At 42.1% G+C, this 16,298-nt stretch overlaps 1 protein-coding gene across 1 annotated transcript in view; it reads right to left on the bottom strand.

Moving 5' to 3' along the window:
- The window catches only part of LOC109929394 (SPHK1 interactor, AKAP domain containing), a 105,676-nt gene that overhangs the window by 15,165 nt on the left and 74,213 nt on the right, over window positions 1-16,298 (bottom strand). Inside the window, exons 5-7 of the mRNA XM_048604102.1 lie at window positions 10,837-10,974; window positions 8,826-9,138; window positions 3,846-7,644 (exon numbers count right to left, since the gene is read on the bottom strand). Coding sequence (XP_048460059.1) covers window positions 3,846-7,644; window positions 8,826-9,138; window positions 10,837-10,974 — 4,250 coding nt within the window. The remainder of the gene's footprint in view (window positions 1-3,845; window positions 7,645-8,825; window positions 9,139-10,836; window positions 10,975-16,298) is intronic.

Here is a 16,298-nt window from a genome sequence, read left to right on the forward strand (position 1 = left end):
ACTATTATACTCCTTGGGGTGTAGGGATATCCACAGTGCTGTCAGGAAGGGAGTTCCAGGATCTTGACCAGTGACAAGAAAGGAACAGTGATATAGTTCTGAGCCAGGATGGTAAGTGATCTAAAATGAAATAGACCAACTTAATGATTCATGTCAAGATTATTCTCATCAAGTGTTTGCTTGCTGTGCTTTGAGAGAAGTCAATGGATCACAGGTGAAAAGAAACAAACATAAAGCTCAGGTCACAGGGAGATATTAAGATAATATCCCTTGCTTATTGCATTGCACAAGTAGAATGTCTGGTGGTGGCAATTGATTCCAATTGAAGTAAATCCTCACATGGATTACCCTGAAAAAGTATGTAATTGATCAAGAACTTTGAAGACTGCCATTCAGGCTTAATAAGTCAACTGGAATTAGTTATTGCACAAACCAACAGCATTTACTTGGCATCAAAGTTTCTATTCCTTTTGCATGCCCAATGTTAATAAGTTTCCACTAGGAATTAAACAGATCAAATCGTAATTATCCAGCCATCTAGAAATTACCTGGAATAGCCATACAGCAAGACAGAGCTAATTTTGTAATTGTGAATGCCCAATTATGGAAAATCTTTGTTTCCCTAACAGCAATGTATTTTTATTCCACCTTCCATAGTGCTTTCAGTGATGAGTCTTCTGGATGATTGGTCTGTGACATCTCTGGTCAGAAATTCAAAGTTATACTCAGCACCTTCATTGAGAGGAAGATTTCCCCTGAGAGACAGCGCAAGAAATGGCAACAATCCAATTAATTTAGTGATAAACTATTCTAAGCCAAGGAAGAAGCATTGACGTGTTTCTTCAGAATTAAAAAGCATTAAATTGGCAAGTTTCTGTATTCTGTTGTGTTAAAGATGTTTTGAAGCCCTTTCCAAGCACCTTCCACCAAGCTTTTTTTAATTCATTCACAGGATGAGGACATCACTGGCTAGGCTGGCATTTATTGCCCATCCCTAATTGCCTAGAGGGCAGTTAAGAGTCACATGTAGGCCAGACCAGGTAACGATGGCAGTTTCCTTCCCTAAAGGACATTAGTGAACCAGATGGGTTTTTCCTCTGACAATTGGCAATGGATTTATGATCATCATTAGACTCTTAATTCCAGCTGTTTATTGAATTCAAATTCCACCATCTGCTGTGGCAGGATTCAAACCCAGGTCCCCAGAACATTATCTGGGTCTCTGGATTAACAGTCCAGTGATAATACCACTAGGCCATCGCGTACTAACTTGTTAAGCAAAGGATCCTTTTTGAACCATAAGACCGTAAGAAATAGGAATAGGACTAGGCATTTGTTCCCTCATAATGAATTTAATGGTTTCTTGAGGGCCAGCTTAAACGAACCTCACTGCTGCTCGACATCTCCTTTCATCTGGCTGGTAATGACTGCAAACCTGCTATCCAAAGATCTAAATATAAACTGTCATCCTAATATCACATTGTACAGCACCCATAGTGTCACCCTTGGCTCATTGGTAGTACTCTGAGTCAGAAGGGAAAGTGTTCTGGTTCTAGATTAGAAATAAGCATAGGTTGATACTTCCATGTAGTACTGATTGGGTGGTACACACTCAGGTGTGTGAGTGAGATGTGAAACCAAGTTCCTAAATGTTCATCCAAGTGTGCATAAAAGATCCCTCTGTGTGACTTGAAAGTGAGTGGAATGTTCTTCAGTAATCCTGACCAATACCTACCATTCAATCAACATCACAAACAAAATATTGTCTGGTCATGTGTCTCATTGCTGATGAGTGATCAAATTGGCAGTTGGGTTGTCCTTTATGACAGCGACTATAGTTTAAAAGTACTCTATTGACTATAAAATACTGAGATTGGGAAAGGTCTCATATAAATGCAAATCCTTTTTCACAGTGGCAGACCATCTCAATGTGTTTTTACAGTGGTGGAAATATTTGAAGGATTTGCAACAAATGTTTGTCACTCACATGATGACATGTTGCTGACTGTTGTACCTATTCCAGGATTACTGTTACTAATTTAAAGAACTCCTGTGTAACGGAAGCAGGTTCCATTATACATTGAAATATAACATTTCCATGCTCTATTTCTCTTTAGAAATTATTTTAGATGGTGAGAACATTGTGTTTGAAACAACTTCAGTTGACTGTTGCAGAGATACTGGACATCAGTTTAACTTATCTTTTCTTGCTACCATTAAAGTATAAAGTTCAGAAGAGCCTCTACCAAGATGGTGTCAGTTTCTTGGAGTGGAGTGAGCCACTTTTTGGAGTGCACTTTGACTAAAAATGACTTTGAAGGGGGTTAAATCAAAATGTATCTGGCTGTTAATCTGAACCTTTAATTCACTGCTAAACCCCCAACTGCATTTCCCTAGAATCTTGAGATTTTCTGATCTGACCTGACATGACCACTCACCTCTGCCATATCCAAACCACAGTCCCATTCTGCTTGACATAACACCTACCCTTCCCAAAAACCTGAACTTGCCAGACCTCATTGAACACAAACCCTACACATTGTGTAATAGATTAAATTGAAATATTTGCAAACTAAGCATCAAGCAAACATTTATCCAATTTGCTCTTTCTTGTTCATCCCAGCCTCAAAAGCACTAAGTGTATCATTTTCATAGTGGCCTCCAACAATTTCTTTAAGGATTGTCAATATTTTATTGACTTCAGTTGGCATATGTAACATGTTGGTGATTTAAATGAACTCTATCTTGACCCAACCCTGCCTGACCTGACACTAACCCGAACTCTGGTCTGACTTGGCAGATATCACAGTTACCCCCAAACCACAACAACTGTTGGATCTGACACCCCTTAGCCCCCAACCCAAACTCCCACTGGGCCTGATGACATCTCCCCCTCTTCCGCCAACCTGACCTCACTGCAACTGATACTCATACCTCCCTGACTCACCTGTGCAGGAACCAACACGCCACCTCACCCAAATCCAATCCATATCAACCTGACTTTACAAAACCAATACCGCTAACACTGGCCTGATCCTCTAACCTACCTTAAACACTCAACCACTTACTTGGAATTCTACTACTCTATATCATTTTGGCACCTTACCCAAATTTGGCCACCTGGCACTTCAACCACCTGGCATACTACCCTCGTATGTACACCCTTGCTAGCTGACCTTCCTCACTTACCTTTCCTCAGTTACTGTCAACGTGGTTTTGGGAACATTAACTCCTGAAACACAGGGCAAATCTTGGCCAGTATTGTTACTTCTGCATTGACAGCATTTCTCTCTGGTTTCCTCTGATGGATGCATTTGTGACAGGCCAGGAAATTCATGACAGAAAAGTAGGTAATTTTAAAGAAGATTTCTACAACCAGTTGAATCTGTTCTGATGACGATCAGAATTCCTGGGCCGTTATCCAAGGGGGAGAAAGGGCAATCTAACGAATAAGCTCTTTGGAGAGACAATGGAAACAGAAAGCACATTTAAGTAATTCAAATCCAAATCAAATATTTCAGAAAATATTTTGGGATGCAGCAATGGAACATTGGCTTCCAGAGCTCACCACCTCTGCAGGGTTTTCCATGCCTTATGCGTGGCTGTGCTGGAGACTAACAAGTTTGTCATGACTATGCAACAGCAGCATTATTATTGTATCATACGCCCATCTGAATGAAGGAAGGCAAACGAGAAAAAAACCAAGATCTAACCATGTTGTGCCATCAATGCTTATTATCTCTTATTGTTTTATAATTATATTTAAAAACTTCAGAATTTTCGTTTCGTCACATATGCACTCTTAAATAAAAGTCAACAAAGTCATCTCTTTGTGAATCATTTACCTGCTAGTTGTTATTGAACTAGACTCAGTATGCCATTCACCATCAACTTCTGTAAGCTTCCTTTCTAGTGGCCTCTTTTCAGCCAATACCTTGCTATCACTGGTTGTCTTTGCTTGAAGGCATTCTTTGACATCTTCTCTTTGATCATCCTCTATATGAATTAAAGGGACTTCCCTCGCACAGTGGGACAACTGCTTTCTCTTCACTGTTGCCCAATCATTTGATGTGAAACACATCTTTTCATTTGCTACTTTTGCTTTCTCCAGTTTGTGTTGGATGGGTGCCTCACATTTTTTGTTTTTTGTTCCAGAGTCATGGGATGCATATTCAATGGAGTCCTGCTGACCACTGACAGATAACTTGCCACATCTAACAGGATCTGAAACTATTCCAGTGGCATATCTTTCAACATGTGGCTGGTCTCCGCTGGGCAGCTGATCAGCATTCTGATTGTCAGTGTCATCACAGATGATTTTATTCTTTCGCATTAGAGCCTCAATAGAATTTGACCAAGTTTCATTTATCAGCATATCTGTCATATGGTCAGTTTTACACTTCTGATACAAACAAGAGTCTGTTAGAGATTTATAGAGATTAGTGGACAATGCCGTGTATCCCATACGTATATCTAACGTATTTCTGTGGTCATTTTGGGCAAAGCCATCAAAGGAATTTGCTTTCATTGGAGGAGTTACTGTTAATCTCTCCTCTGATGTTCGTCTGTCTGGCATTGATGACTGCCTGAAACACATGATTGTTCTAGCAGATGGCACTAGCAATTCCTTGTTGGTTTTATTTTCTTTGCTTTCTTTATCCAGTTCCTGCAGCATGTATCTATAGAACTCCTCCGTAATGCTCTCTGTGCTAGATTGTTTCGAAAGACAGGATGCACTGACGCTAAGATGCCCGTTCTTTTTGCACACCTGTTGGAGTGCCGCGTTTAAGATGTTGCTGGCGTGCTTGCCAGCATAGTAATCCAGCAGTAAATCAAATCCCCATCCTTCATTTTCCATTTGACTCACCATAAAGTTGGAAAATTCGTCGGTGATACTCTCACAGCTTGACTGCTTGGAGATGGAACTGGCCCTGCTTATTGGCTGGCCAAGTTTAGCCATGGTACCCAGGGCAGCCCATGAACCGTTGGAATCTGCATCCTCTTCTGGAATGCTCTCATAACTGGAGGCCTTGCCCCTGTTCCACCTCTCACATAGTAACCTATTTCTAGTCAGGCCCAGACCTTGCTTCACAGAATCAACCATGGCTAGTTCTGCCGAGTTTACTATTTTTCCTGCCACCTCATTGGCAAAGTTGTTTATTGGCTCCAAGGCATCATCAAAGTTCAACGATTCATCAACCACTCTGTTCATTAGCTTTTCCTTCAGCTCAGGCTGTTCTTGTGTTTTTCTTTTAATCTCACTAAGTCTGGGCGGCTTAAGTCTTTTGCTAACTGGAGACATGGTTTGGGATTCTTTACTCCTCATAACTACCCTGGATGAGGATGACTGTGGAATCATGAAACTTTCAGGATCTCCAAGTCTTCTTTTCCATGGACAGAACCATGGCTGCTTAGCATTTGTATTTTCAAGACAAATGGCTGCCATCTCTGTCGCCATGGAAACAACTGTTTTCGCAATCTGGTCAGCAAATCCATTTATTGAAAAGTTTGCTTCTGTTGATTGCATAACATGGGTTGAAGAATTAGGTAGGCTTAAGGCATTTTGTGCATTTATCAAAAGTAAGTTCTGTTCTCGCTCTGGCTGAGATTTGGTTCTCTGTAATTCTCTGGTTTCTGCGAGCGCATTACTATAACCACATGTTTGTGCTGGCATGGCACCACTACATCCCATATCTGGCTCATAAGCGCCAACAGAGGAACATGAACTTGCATCTTTGTCATATGTTTTCTGTTGGTGTTGTGGTGTTACATAATTGGTAATGGCAGCACTGACAATCTTTGATATCTGTTGGTCGGTCAATTTGTGTGTGTTATTTGCACAGTCACTACCTCGTCTACTGGAAAGCCACACTGAGCTCAGATTAACTTGTTGCGAAAAGTCCGATTCCTCAAATACATTTTTATTTGAGATTGCAGAGTCTATTAGGCTCTCTTGGACAGAAACAGTGGTGTTGGGTTGACCAAAGTCTTCAAAACTGTCATTGTTAAAATAATTCTGTGTAATCCCATCCTTCTGTTTGATAGTATTTTCCAAAACCTTCCAGTTGTTGGCTTCATCTTCTTGAAAGATCATGGAAACATCATTGTTCCTTACAATGTCCTTGATTTTTCTACAAGTGGAGTATATTATGCTGAAGAGAGATTTATTTGCAGTCTCAATAAACATGCTGGTTGGATTCCCATCTGAATGATTTTCTTTCACCGGATTTGTTAATCCTACTTTTTCATTTGCTTCTTGGAAAGAATGCTTCAGAATTAAATCTGATATATTATGGGTAAAGTCATCCTTTGACAATTCCTCCCAGTGAGAGACTTTTGGATTTGTCACTGTTCCAATTAACTTCTTGCCCATGGATTCCATGAGCTCGCCAACACTTTTATAGTGGTCTGGTTTTGCAAGAACAGTGGCTGCTTCTTTGAGCAATACCTCAGCAATGTTAGAAGCAAACGTTTCGACACAGCTTCCAACACTCACACTGCTCCGGAGAGTAACTGCAGCAGAAGTCTCAGCTGCAGAAAGAAGACCACTTGAAGTAGCAGAAAAACTGTTGTCTTGTTCATCAGTTAGCCCACCTGCAATACCTATAGCACTGGCCACCTGGGTCACACCATAGAGTGCTGAAGAGAATGAGAATTGCATTTCATCACATCTACAGTCATTTAGTAATATTCTTTTTTCATTCCTTTCACAGGATGGATTGTCTGTATCATACAAGGCTTGGTCTAATTGTAGACTCTCAGCAACATAAGGGCTTGAAACAGTTCCTACAACACTGGCTGCACAGACTAGTGCTATCTCCACAGAACTGGGAGGCAATTCACTTGTCTCAGAATTCTTATGGTCCATCACACATTCCTGTACACAGGATGGAGATTCACTCAAGGGACTTGAGTCCAGGTCTGACGCCATTGTTGGACTAAACTGTTCTTGCCATTCTGGAGTGTTCTCACAGTTGTCTGGACTTTGTACAATAACGATTTTAGGAAGAACATTCCATGGACAAGGAGGGGTTGTTGTTTCTGCTTTGAGATTGCCGGTTGAAAGGGTATCATTGTTTTCTGCAGAGATGCTAACAGCAGCCTCTGTGGTAAAAGTACATTCTGACTGGGATAGTCTAATGAAGGCATCTTGTAAGACAGACTCTGCTAAGTTTGAGGCATATTCACCCTCCACATTTGGATTCTCCTCTGTTGATGAAGAGACACTAAGTTTATCTTCAGTGTCCTGTGTATCCACAAATGATGCGAGGGAGTTGTTTTGAAGATCCTCATTAAAGCATTCAATTATGCAAGACTTGTGCTCTTCCTCCAGACCATGTTTCATAGAGATATTGTCTGGAAATGATTTTAAGATGAATGTTCCTTTCTGAGATTTTTCATCTGGATTCTGCCTTCCTATGCCTCCGTCTACAGTATCATATTTGGTTTCACAGTAAAGGAACTGTTCAGTGTTTTCAGAGCTCACTTCACTTGTATGCTCGGACACTGATGTATCCTTTGGATTAAATGTCCTTTGAAGAAATACATTCCCTTTGTTCTGTCTCATCTGCAAGAGACTCTTAGTCTTTGCTTTAGGTTTTTTGGTACCTGTTGTGGGGTCTGAACCAGTAATATTCACAGTATCTAGAAGAAACAAAAAAATTAGTTTCACAATATTTCTTGAATTTATGAATCATTCTTTGCCCTTTACAAAGCATTTTGATACAAAAATACACATTGCAAATATTTTAATTTAATCTACCACACAAACTAAGCATTAAGCAAGCATTTATCCAAATTGCTCTTTCTTGTTCATCCCAGCCTCAAAAATAATTAAGTGTGTCATTTTCATAGTGGCCTCCAACAATTCCTTTAAGGATTTTCTATATTCTATTGACTTCAGTGGGCATACGTAACATGTTGATGATTTAAATGAACTCTTTCTTGGGAACTAAATGTAATATCTCCCAGTTTGCAATTGACACAAAGCTGGGGATAGGTAAAGAATTTCACACCCTGTTAACAACAAAAATATATACTCGAGGCTGGATTTATCAGTGGTAAAACTTCTGGGATTAGTAATCCAAAAGATCAGGCTCGTGTTCTGGGGGCTGTGGGTTTGAATTCACAATGGGAGCAAAATTCAATTTCAAAACCTGGAATATAAAACTAGTCTCAGTAATGACAACTGTCACTGACTGTTGTAAACAAAACCCACCTGGTTCACTCATGTCCTTTAGGGAAGGAAATTTGCCATTCCATACACGGTCTGGTCCACATGTGACTCCAGGCCACTAGCATTTAGAATCATAGAACTTTACAGTGTGGAGACAGGCCATTTGGCCCAACAAGTCCACACCACACCCTCCGAAGAGCATCCCACCCAAACCCAAACCCCCACCCTTTCCCTGTAACCCTGCATTTCCCATGTTTAATCCACCTAACTTTCTCACCCCTGGACACCACAGGCAATTTAGCATGGCCAATCCACCTAACCTGCCCATCTTTGGACTGTGGGAGGAAACCAGAGGACCCGAAGGAAACCCACACAGACACGGGGAGCATGTGCAAACTCTACACAGATAGTCACCTGAGGGTGGAATCGAACCCAGGTCCCTGGTGCTTAACTACCTTCTGAAAAAGCTGAGAAAACCACTCAGGTCAAGCACAATTAGGATGGACCAGAAATATTGGCCTTGCCTGTGATGCTCATATCTCATTACAAAACAAAAAATGCTAATTCTGTGCTACACTGTACTATAGGATTGAGTGAGCAGCAAACTTTGTGCTAACTTGAGAAATATTGACTTCAAATAAGACCTCACCACTTAAGACATTGTGAGTTTCATCCTCCTCATCATCAAAGTGCTCAGGGGCAGTGAGAAAGTCTTCTTCGATGGATGATACAGAACAATTGGTGTCATCACCTGACTTGCAATTGCTGGTGTGCTGAAGGTGTATTTTCTTTTTTTTAACATAGTCCAAGCCAATCATACATTTATTTATTTCATAAATGACACAGGCTATGTCATTCTTCTGGCACCTTCTGGCTGATCGAACTAAACAAACATCAGGTGGTCTGTCCCACTGTGGGGGATGAGGGAAACATTCATCTTCTAAATGATTGGAATGAAGACCCTAAAAAAAAGAATTTTATAAAGTAAAAGGTGTTGCAAAAAAAAGCTTTGAATATTTACAGAAGAGGACAAATCATTGAAAACGAAATAGATCAGTTTAAGACAGGGAATATTAAAAGCTGTATTATTTTACTCATATTGACTGTGATTATTGACAGGTTTACTGGTGTACTTTGAGTTTATTGGTGTGATCCACAATATTTTTGTATGCTTGCTGGATTAAGGCTCATAGGCCCTAAATCTTCATGGGGCAAGTGGCACACATCCAGCGCACGTTCACCAGATGCACAGCAATGCTGCAGGGAGACTTGCAGGAATCAGAAATATTGGGTCCAAGCCCAGGCTGTGTATCTGCAAAGTGTCTGGCTGTGGTGGAACATCTGTGTGCTGAATACATGCCCTCCGATATCAGAGTGAGCATGGAAGGAGGAAATGAATTCCTACTCAGGAATTTTTGAAGATCCTAGCTTCGCTACACTGAGCACTCTGGTGCAAAGGTGATTGCCATCAGGCATGTGGAATACGCACTAGGATCCAAGTCAAGATTGTAAGTAAAAGTGACCCTCAGCCCTTTTAGAGAGGAAGATGGCTGGAAGAAATAGCAACTGGGCGAATCATGTGTGTTAAAGCTATGGCACATAGCCTCTCACCTGATCTGTGATCAAGAGGTGCCAATGCCAGTATAGGTGGCAATTGCCAGCAGTCCCAAATTATCAAGCCCTGACTCCAGAGATTCTGCTGTGTCTGTTCTACCACATTTCTATTGATAAAGCAAGGCTGATTAATTTTGACCTTATTTTCCTCATTCGTAAAGATGTTTATGCTATCTCTTAGAATTTATTAAAAATACAAAATGTAATCTTTCTGAAATGCAGTACTATAAAGCTAACATCTTTTTTTCATATTTTAATTAATCACCATCCTTAAATAGATTTTGTCTCATAAAGCAATTAAGTTGGAAAGTATCTGTTATAACTCATTTGCATTGACTACTGATGTAGTGGAGGACAAAAGGTCCCTATTTGCTCATTTTAAAATTTTGATTTAATTGTTTTAACAGGATACTGCACAACCACCACAATAAGCAGTTACAGCAGGTTTTGACGCAATATAATTCCAAATTAAAAATGCATGCTAACTAATTAAAAACTAGAATAACTGGTCGCAAACCATCATGGAAATGCTCTTTATCTGTTTAAAACATAAAACTTTCAGGACACTAATGTGGAAAGGAATTTCAAGAGATGGCACTTGACTAACATTCTCTAAACAGGTTTATTGTGTAGCATTTATTTACTGCACTTAACAAAGCAGAATATTGCATTGTAATAGCATCATTGATTTGAAGAAATTTGGTGAAAATGTGCTATTGCCGTGAGCACCAAATAGGGACTCCAGAGAATCACCAGGCTGCATCTTTGCAGCAGACCAATAAGTGGAAATGATTAAGCTGTTTTAAGACAACTTAGTCATTGTTATTAATGATCTTTACTTCTCATGTCACAATCTCCATTTTCTCTCCTTCCTAGCTCCAACTATTTAACAGAAACTTTCCAAAGACTTGAGTCTCATTCACTGAAAAACAATTCATTTTTGAGTCTGCTGTGCATTCACAGATTGGACACTGACATAATCACATTATTGAATCAACCAAGTCAACTGTAAAGATGTTTTTCAATGAAAATCGCAAGCTTCATACCTGGGAATCATCTGAATTGTCATAACAGCTTCCTGGAGAAATCAATCCACTCACAAGGATGAGTTCATTATCTTTCATTTGACAGACATTTAAAGAATTGATGAGGTATGGAAGGTCAGGGGACACCGTAACTAATTTCTAGATAAAGTAAAACACAAACATAAGAGATTCATAATAAATGTTAACACATCGTAAGAGTGAGTTAGACCAAAAAGGTAAGCAAATTCCCAGACGAATATTGTGCCACGTAAGTGTTAGCATCAGCAGAACATTCCAGAGAGTCAGAAGGACTAAAGAATGAAGGAGAAGAGGCAGATACTGATAAGGAATGGGGCAAATAGTACCAGAATAGGATAATAGAGCTGAATCATAGAATCCCTACAGTATGGAAGCTGGCCATTCAGCCCATCAAGTTCACACTGACCCTCCAAAGAGTATCCCATCCAGCCCCACACCCCAATCCTATCCCTGCATATCCCATGGATTATCCTCCTAGCCTGCACATCCCTGAACACTACGGGCAATTTAGCATGGCCAATCCACTTAGCCTACACGTCTTTGGATTGTGGGAGGAAACTGGAGCACCTGGAGAAAACCCACACAGACACGGGGAGAATGTGCAAACCCCACACAGATAGTCACCCAAGGCTGGAACTGAACTCTCGTCCCTGGTGCTGTGAGGCAGCTAACCAGGAAGTATGGAAGGTCAGAGGTTAAGATTAAAGATTAAACAATCCTTGACTGTGGGAATAAGATATTAATAACTAATAATAGTAACAATAAGATATTAATATTATTAATATCTATCTTTGCATGAAATGTTAGAATTTAAATAATGAAATGCCTACATGACCAAAAATGACACAAAGTTCCTACAATTTTCTGAGTTCAGCAGATTGTTCATTTTATCTAGTGGACTTGCCCTGTGCACACTTGAATAAACAATCAGAAATCTGTATGCAAGACTCCTGCAGTGACCATTAGAAGTAGCCAATGCAACACCACCCAGCTAATCAAACATACCTTGGCCTCAGTTTCTTGATGGAATCTTTTCATAGTAACAAGTTTGTTGATGGTGGGACAGCAAGCGAACATGGCTTCTGTTCGGGAGTGGAATAGCTGACCTTGTGGTGGCCAGTCCATTAGCATAGTCAAGGGATGCAGTGAAACATGTGGAGGAGAGCAGGAAAGAAGGCGGCACTCCAACTGTTAATTAATAGAAACAAAAACTGAAGTTGCTGGAAAAGCTCAGCAGGTCTGGCAGCATCTGTGAAGACAAATTAGAGTTAACGTTTCGGGTCCGGTGACCCTTCCTCAGGGAAAACCTCTGTTTTTGTTTCTGATTTGCAGCATCCGCAGTTCTTTCAGTTGTTACTTAATAGGGTCGGTGGTAAAGGCGCCATATTTAAGGGCACCCAGCGAAACATTCATTTTGTGCACGCCAGGAATAACACTCAGGCCCTTAGAGTGGATGCCTTGAGACTGCTGCAAAACCTTCTGCTATATACCCCTCCACCCCTGGGATAAAATCACTGCTGCCACCATTTACAGGTCAGGATCTCACAATTAGGTCTCAGCCCGGACAATGACAGGCCCCATGGTTCAAGGATGCATTCATGCAGGTACACCTGAAGTCTAGGCTTCCTGTCTGACCAAAGGACCTGGTGGAGGCTGTAGCCATGTTCAAGGTCATGGGGCCCACTTTAGAGCCTGGGCATGGTGCCAAACACAGATCAGTGTTTTGCTGCACTCCCCAAGAATGAATGGCATTGTCCAGACACAGTGAAGTGAAGCTGATAAGTGCAGCAGGCAGTGTAAGTTAGTGAGAGGAGAGGGATGTCACACAAGAGTTTGAATTGCAAGCCTCATTAGCAGACAGAATACATGAAGTGAAAATGTGAAATCATGGATGTGTACCAGGGATAGGAGTCTCAAGCACCTTTAGGGCACACACAGGAGCTGTTGTTAGCTTGCATATCGATAAAGTGGTTATGCACCTTCTGGAATGAAACTGGAACAATCTGTCCCCAGGAGAAAGATATTCATAATCAATGTGAGTGTAGTCACACAGGCGGAGGAGTCCCTGATATCCACCTGCTGATACCCTCTGAGCAGGAGGCCATGGAACTTGCTAGGGAAGACTGGGATTAAGTATACAGTTGGAGAGACTGGAGCCTCCCAGACATCCAGTAAGGAGGCCTCCAGTCTGGTGTTCACAAATGGACAGGTGGGAGTAATGTCTGCAACAATGTTGATAAAATGGATTGTACAGGTCCATCAGCCAATTCTTCATGCTTTACACTGTAGGTTCTCACAGTGAAAGGGAGACACAGCTTTCCAGCTCGAGTACCACCTCATAGAATGCAGACTCAGAGCCCTCAGACGACACATACCCCAGCCCCCTCCGTCAGCACAGAGACATTCATCTTGTTAGAGATTAGGCTTGGGGTTACAACATGGTGAGCACATCACAGGCACATACCTGAAGCTGGCAGAGGATGTGATAGATGAGATCTTTGACACTTGGAGGACTGAAGACCAGACACATGCTGAGGCCCTGCAGATGATGAGCCTCTAGATTCTGCCAAAAAGAGACCTGTTCACAAGGCAGAGGAACATCTGACAGAAATGCCAGAGCCCATGAAGATATACCCTATCGTTTTACCTCAATCATAGTGAGTCTCCAGCAGAACAAGCCAAGGACAGTGCAGGAGACTTTCAGCATGCCCGAGCCCTCTGAGCCCTGGCTCATCAGTGGGTCCCTACCAGAGTCATTTTAGTGACTTGTAGCAACAAAAACATCAATAAATTATACTGGCACAAAGGTAGCACAGATGTCTAATCAATGCATTTGTAATCTTACTGATAAATGTATGTTTCATTTCACTTTGTTCATGAATGTTGTAGTTTCATTACATTGCTCATTGTTGCATTGAAGGTTCCCATCAGCTTCTGATGATCCAATCTTGCGGATGCACCATTTATTGTTGCGGCATTGCTGGGTATTATTTTCTGACATTAAGCATTAACCCATGGGCATCACTTGTAAAGTTGGAGACTTGGGATGCACCCGTCAGACAATGTTCATCAGATTCTCATTGCTGTGAGGTTGCTGTCTGAGTAGTCTTGAAAGCCAAGTTATTGCAATCTTATTGGTGGCCACAAGACATTGCCCTCATTTGGAGAATGTGTCACTGAGACATGTGTAACTCCTTCTGAAATTACGAATAGATGTAGTTTCTAAACTAGCAGGCACGAGTGGGCTTGTCTGTGTCAATGACCTGCAGCATTTTCCTTCCAGGTGCCAGACATCCACAGATGGACACAGTATTATACAGGTGGTGTTCTGGTCCTGTTACCAATGATGTGGTCATTTTTCTAGTCCTAGTTGGCTGTGTTTTATGTCACAGGACCACAATACCAGCAGTGTTAAGGTGAAAACATCAACTTTAAAACAGCCAAAGTAAAAATGCAATGTGCTGAAACAAAGATTTCTGCAAGCATAGAGAACCGTGGGCTCCTATAGTTATTGTAGTGCCTCACCCTGCCTGGAATCTCCTGGCGATGAAGGTGCCGTGGCCCTGTCTGCCATGTTGCACCATTGTCTTGGCACCTGCCACTGTAATTCACACCATGTGCCTGGTCATCAATAACATGATTTTCACTTGCCCCTGGAGCGAGGAAAAAACTAGCTCCTTGATCTTCCCCTCTGCAGATTCCACCCCACCTCCCCACTAACTCCCCTAAACCCACTTTGCTCACTGAGGTTGTGCAGCATACAGCAGATCGCATTTACTCTTTCTGGGCAAATACTCCAGTGCTCCACCTGAGTGGTCCAAACAGAAGAACCTCCTCTTCAGCAGTTGAATAGTCTGTCCTGGGGGATCCCTTGTGGAACCACATGTGGCATTGTATCTCTCCTGGTCTGCACTTTGTCAACTCTGCACAAGTGTCATCGGCTATGTTCAGGATGGGTATCCCCCAAGAGATGGGAACCTACCCTGCAGCTAATGAACAAACACTTGTGATACTTGTAGGTTAATGTGGATGTACGAATTACCAAATCTCTCTAGGTAATGTGCACACACCGGGTTAGTTTCCAATGCTCACAGACCAGCTGTCTGTTCAGGGTGTGAAACCACTTTCAGTTTATGGATATTTCTGGCCGATCACAGGAAGCTCTAAGCACCACTTGTGTGCAGTCAGTTGCCCTTGTGGGAATCCTGCGATGGCAGCAAAATTGCACATCTCTGATACCTTGACCTCTAAGTCTGTTGTGAATCTTAAATTTGTCAGCTCTTTGGGACAAGGCATTGTCACCTCCCTGGTGTATTTATGACAGGCTGGGATATTCCACACATGTCCAAGCCTTGAAAAGAGAGCCAGTAATGAAGAAGATCATAGCCATGGTGATTTTCAATACCACTGGCACTGGATTGTCCTGGCAGACACAGGTTTTCCAGGAGAAGCTGTCAAAATTGAGCAATAGCAGCCCATCTCATCTCAACTGCCTCCAACACTTCCTCCCTCACATTTCCAGGCAGCTGCATTGCCTGCTGTAAATGCTTCAGGCCCTCTTGACAATGTATAATCCTATCCATCTTTGTGTAATCAGTAAAATTTAGCCACCATGCATTCGGTCCCTTCATCCAAGTCATTGATACAGATCATAAACAGTTGTGGCCTCAGCACTGATCCTTGTGGTACTCCATTTGTAACTCCTTGCCAACTCAAAAATGATTCATTCCCCCTGCAGCATGATTTCTTATTTTGAGTAGTAACCTTTGATATGTCACAACATTGAATGCCTTTTAGAAATCCACATACACCACATCCCCAGAATCCCCTTTATCTATTTTGTGTGTTACTTCCTCAAGTTATTCTAATAAATTAGTTAAATTAAATGTCCCTTCCACAGAACCACATGAAAAATCATGATACAATCAAGAAAAGTCTATGTCTTCCGCAATCACCTCACAAGATGGTGGCAGAGTAGGACTCTCCTGTTGGAGCTCCTCTGCTCTGCCTACTCTTTTCCCTCTTTTCTTTTTTCTTCTTCTCTTGCTCAGCAGCGGAACCAGCAGCAAGTCCAGAGCAGTGAGCCCTCTTGCCCAGAACACTGCGGGCAGCGAGCCGTGCAACAGCGCATGGACTGCGAGCCCAGGAGCAGCGCAGGGAACAGCTCCACAGCAGCACATGGGGAAGCAGCCCCAGAGCATCACGCAGGCAGCGAGCGTGAGCCGGCAGCATGAGGTGAGGTGAGATGATGGAGGGACCGTGGCCCTGGAGTGATGGAGGGACCGTGGCCCCGGAGCCAACGGAGAGGCCACGTCCCCAGAGTGTCGGAGGGGCCAAGTCCTGGAGCGATAGAGGGGCCAAGGGATATTCTCGGTGGCACATTGTGGACTGGGAAGACTGGAGCAGGACATTCTCAGTGGCATGGAGTGGGCTGGGAAGCCTGG

The sequence above is a fragment of the Rhincodon typus genome, chromosome 13, assembly GCF_021869965.1.
Source record: "Rhincodon typus isolate 14 chromosome 13, sRhiTyp1.1, whole genome shotgun sequence".
Lineage (NCBI taxonomy): Eukaryota > Metazoa > Chordata > Chondrichthyes > Orectolobiformes > Rhincodontidae > Rhincodon > Rhincodon typus.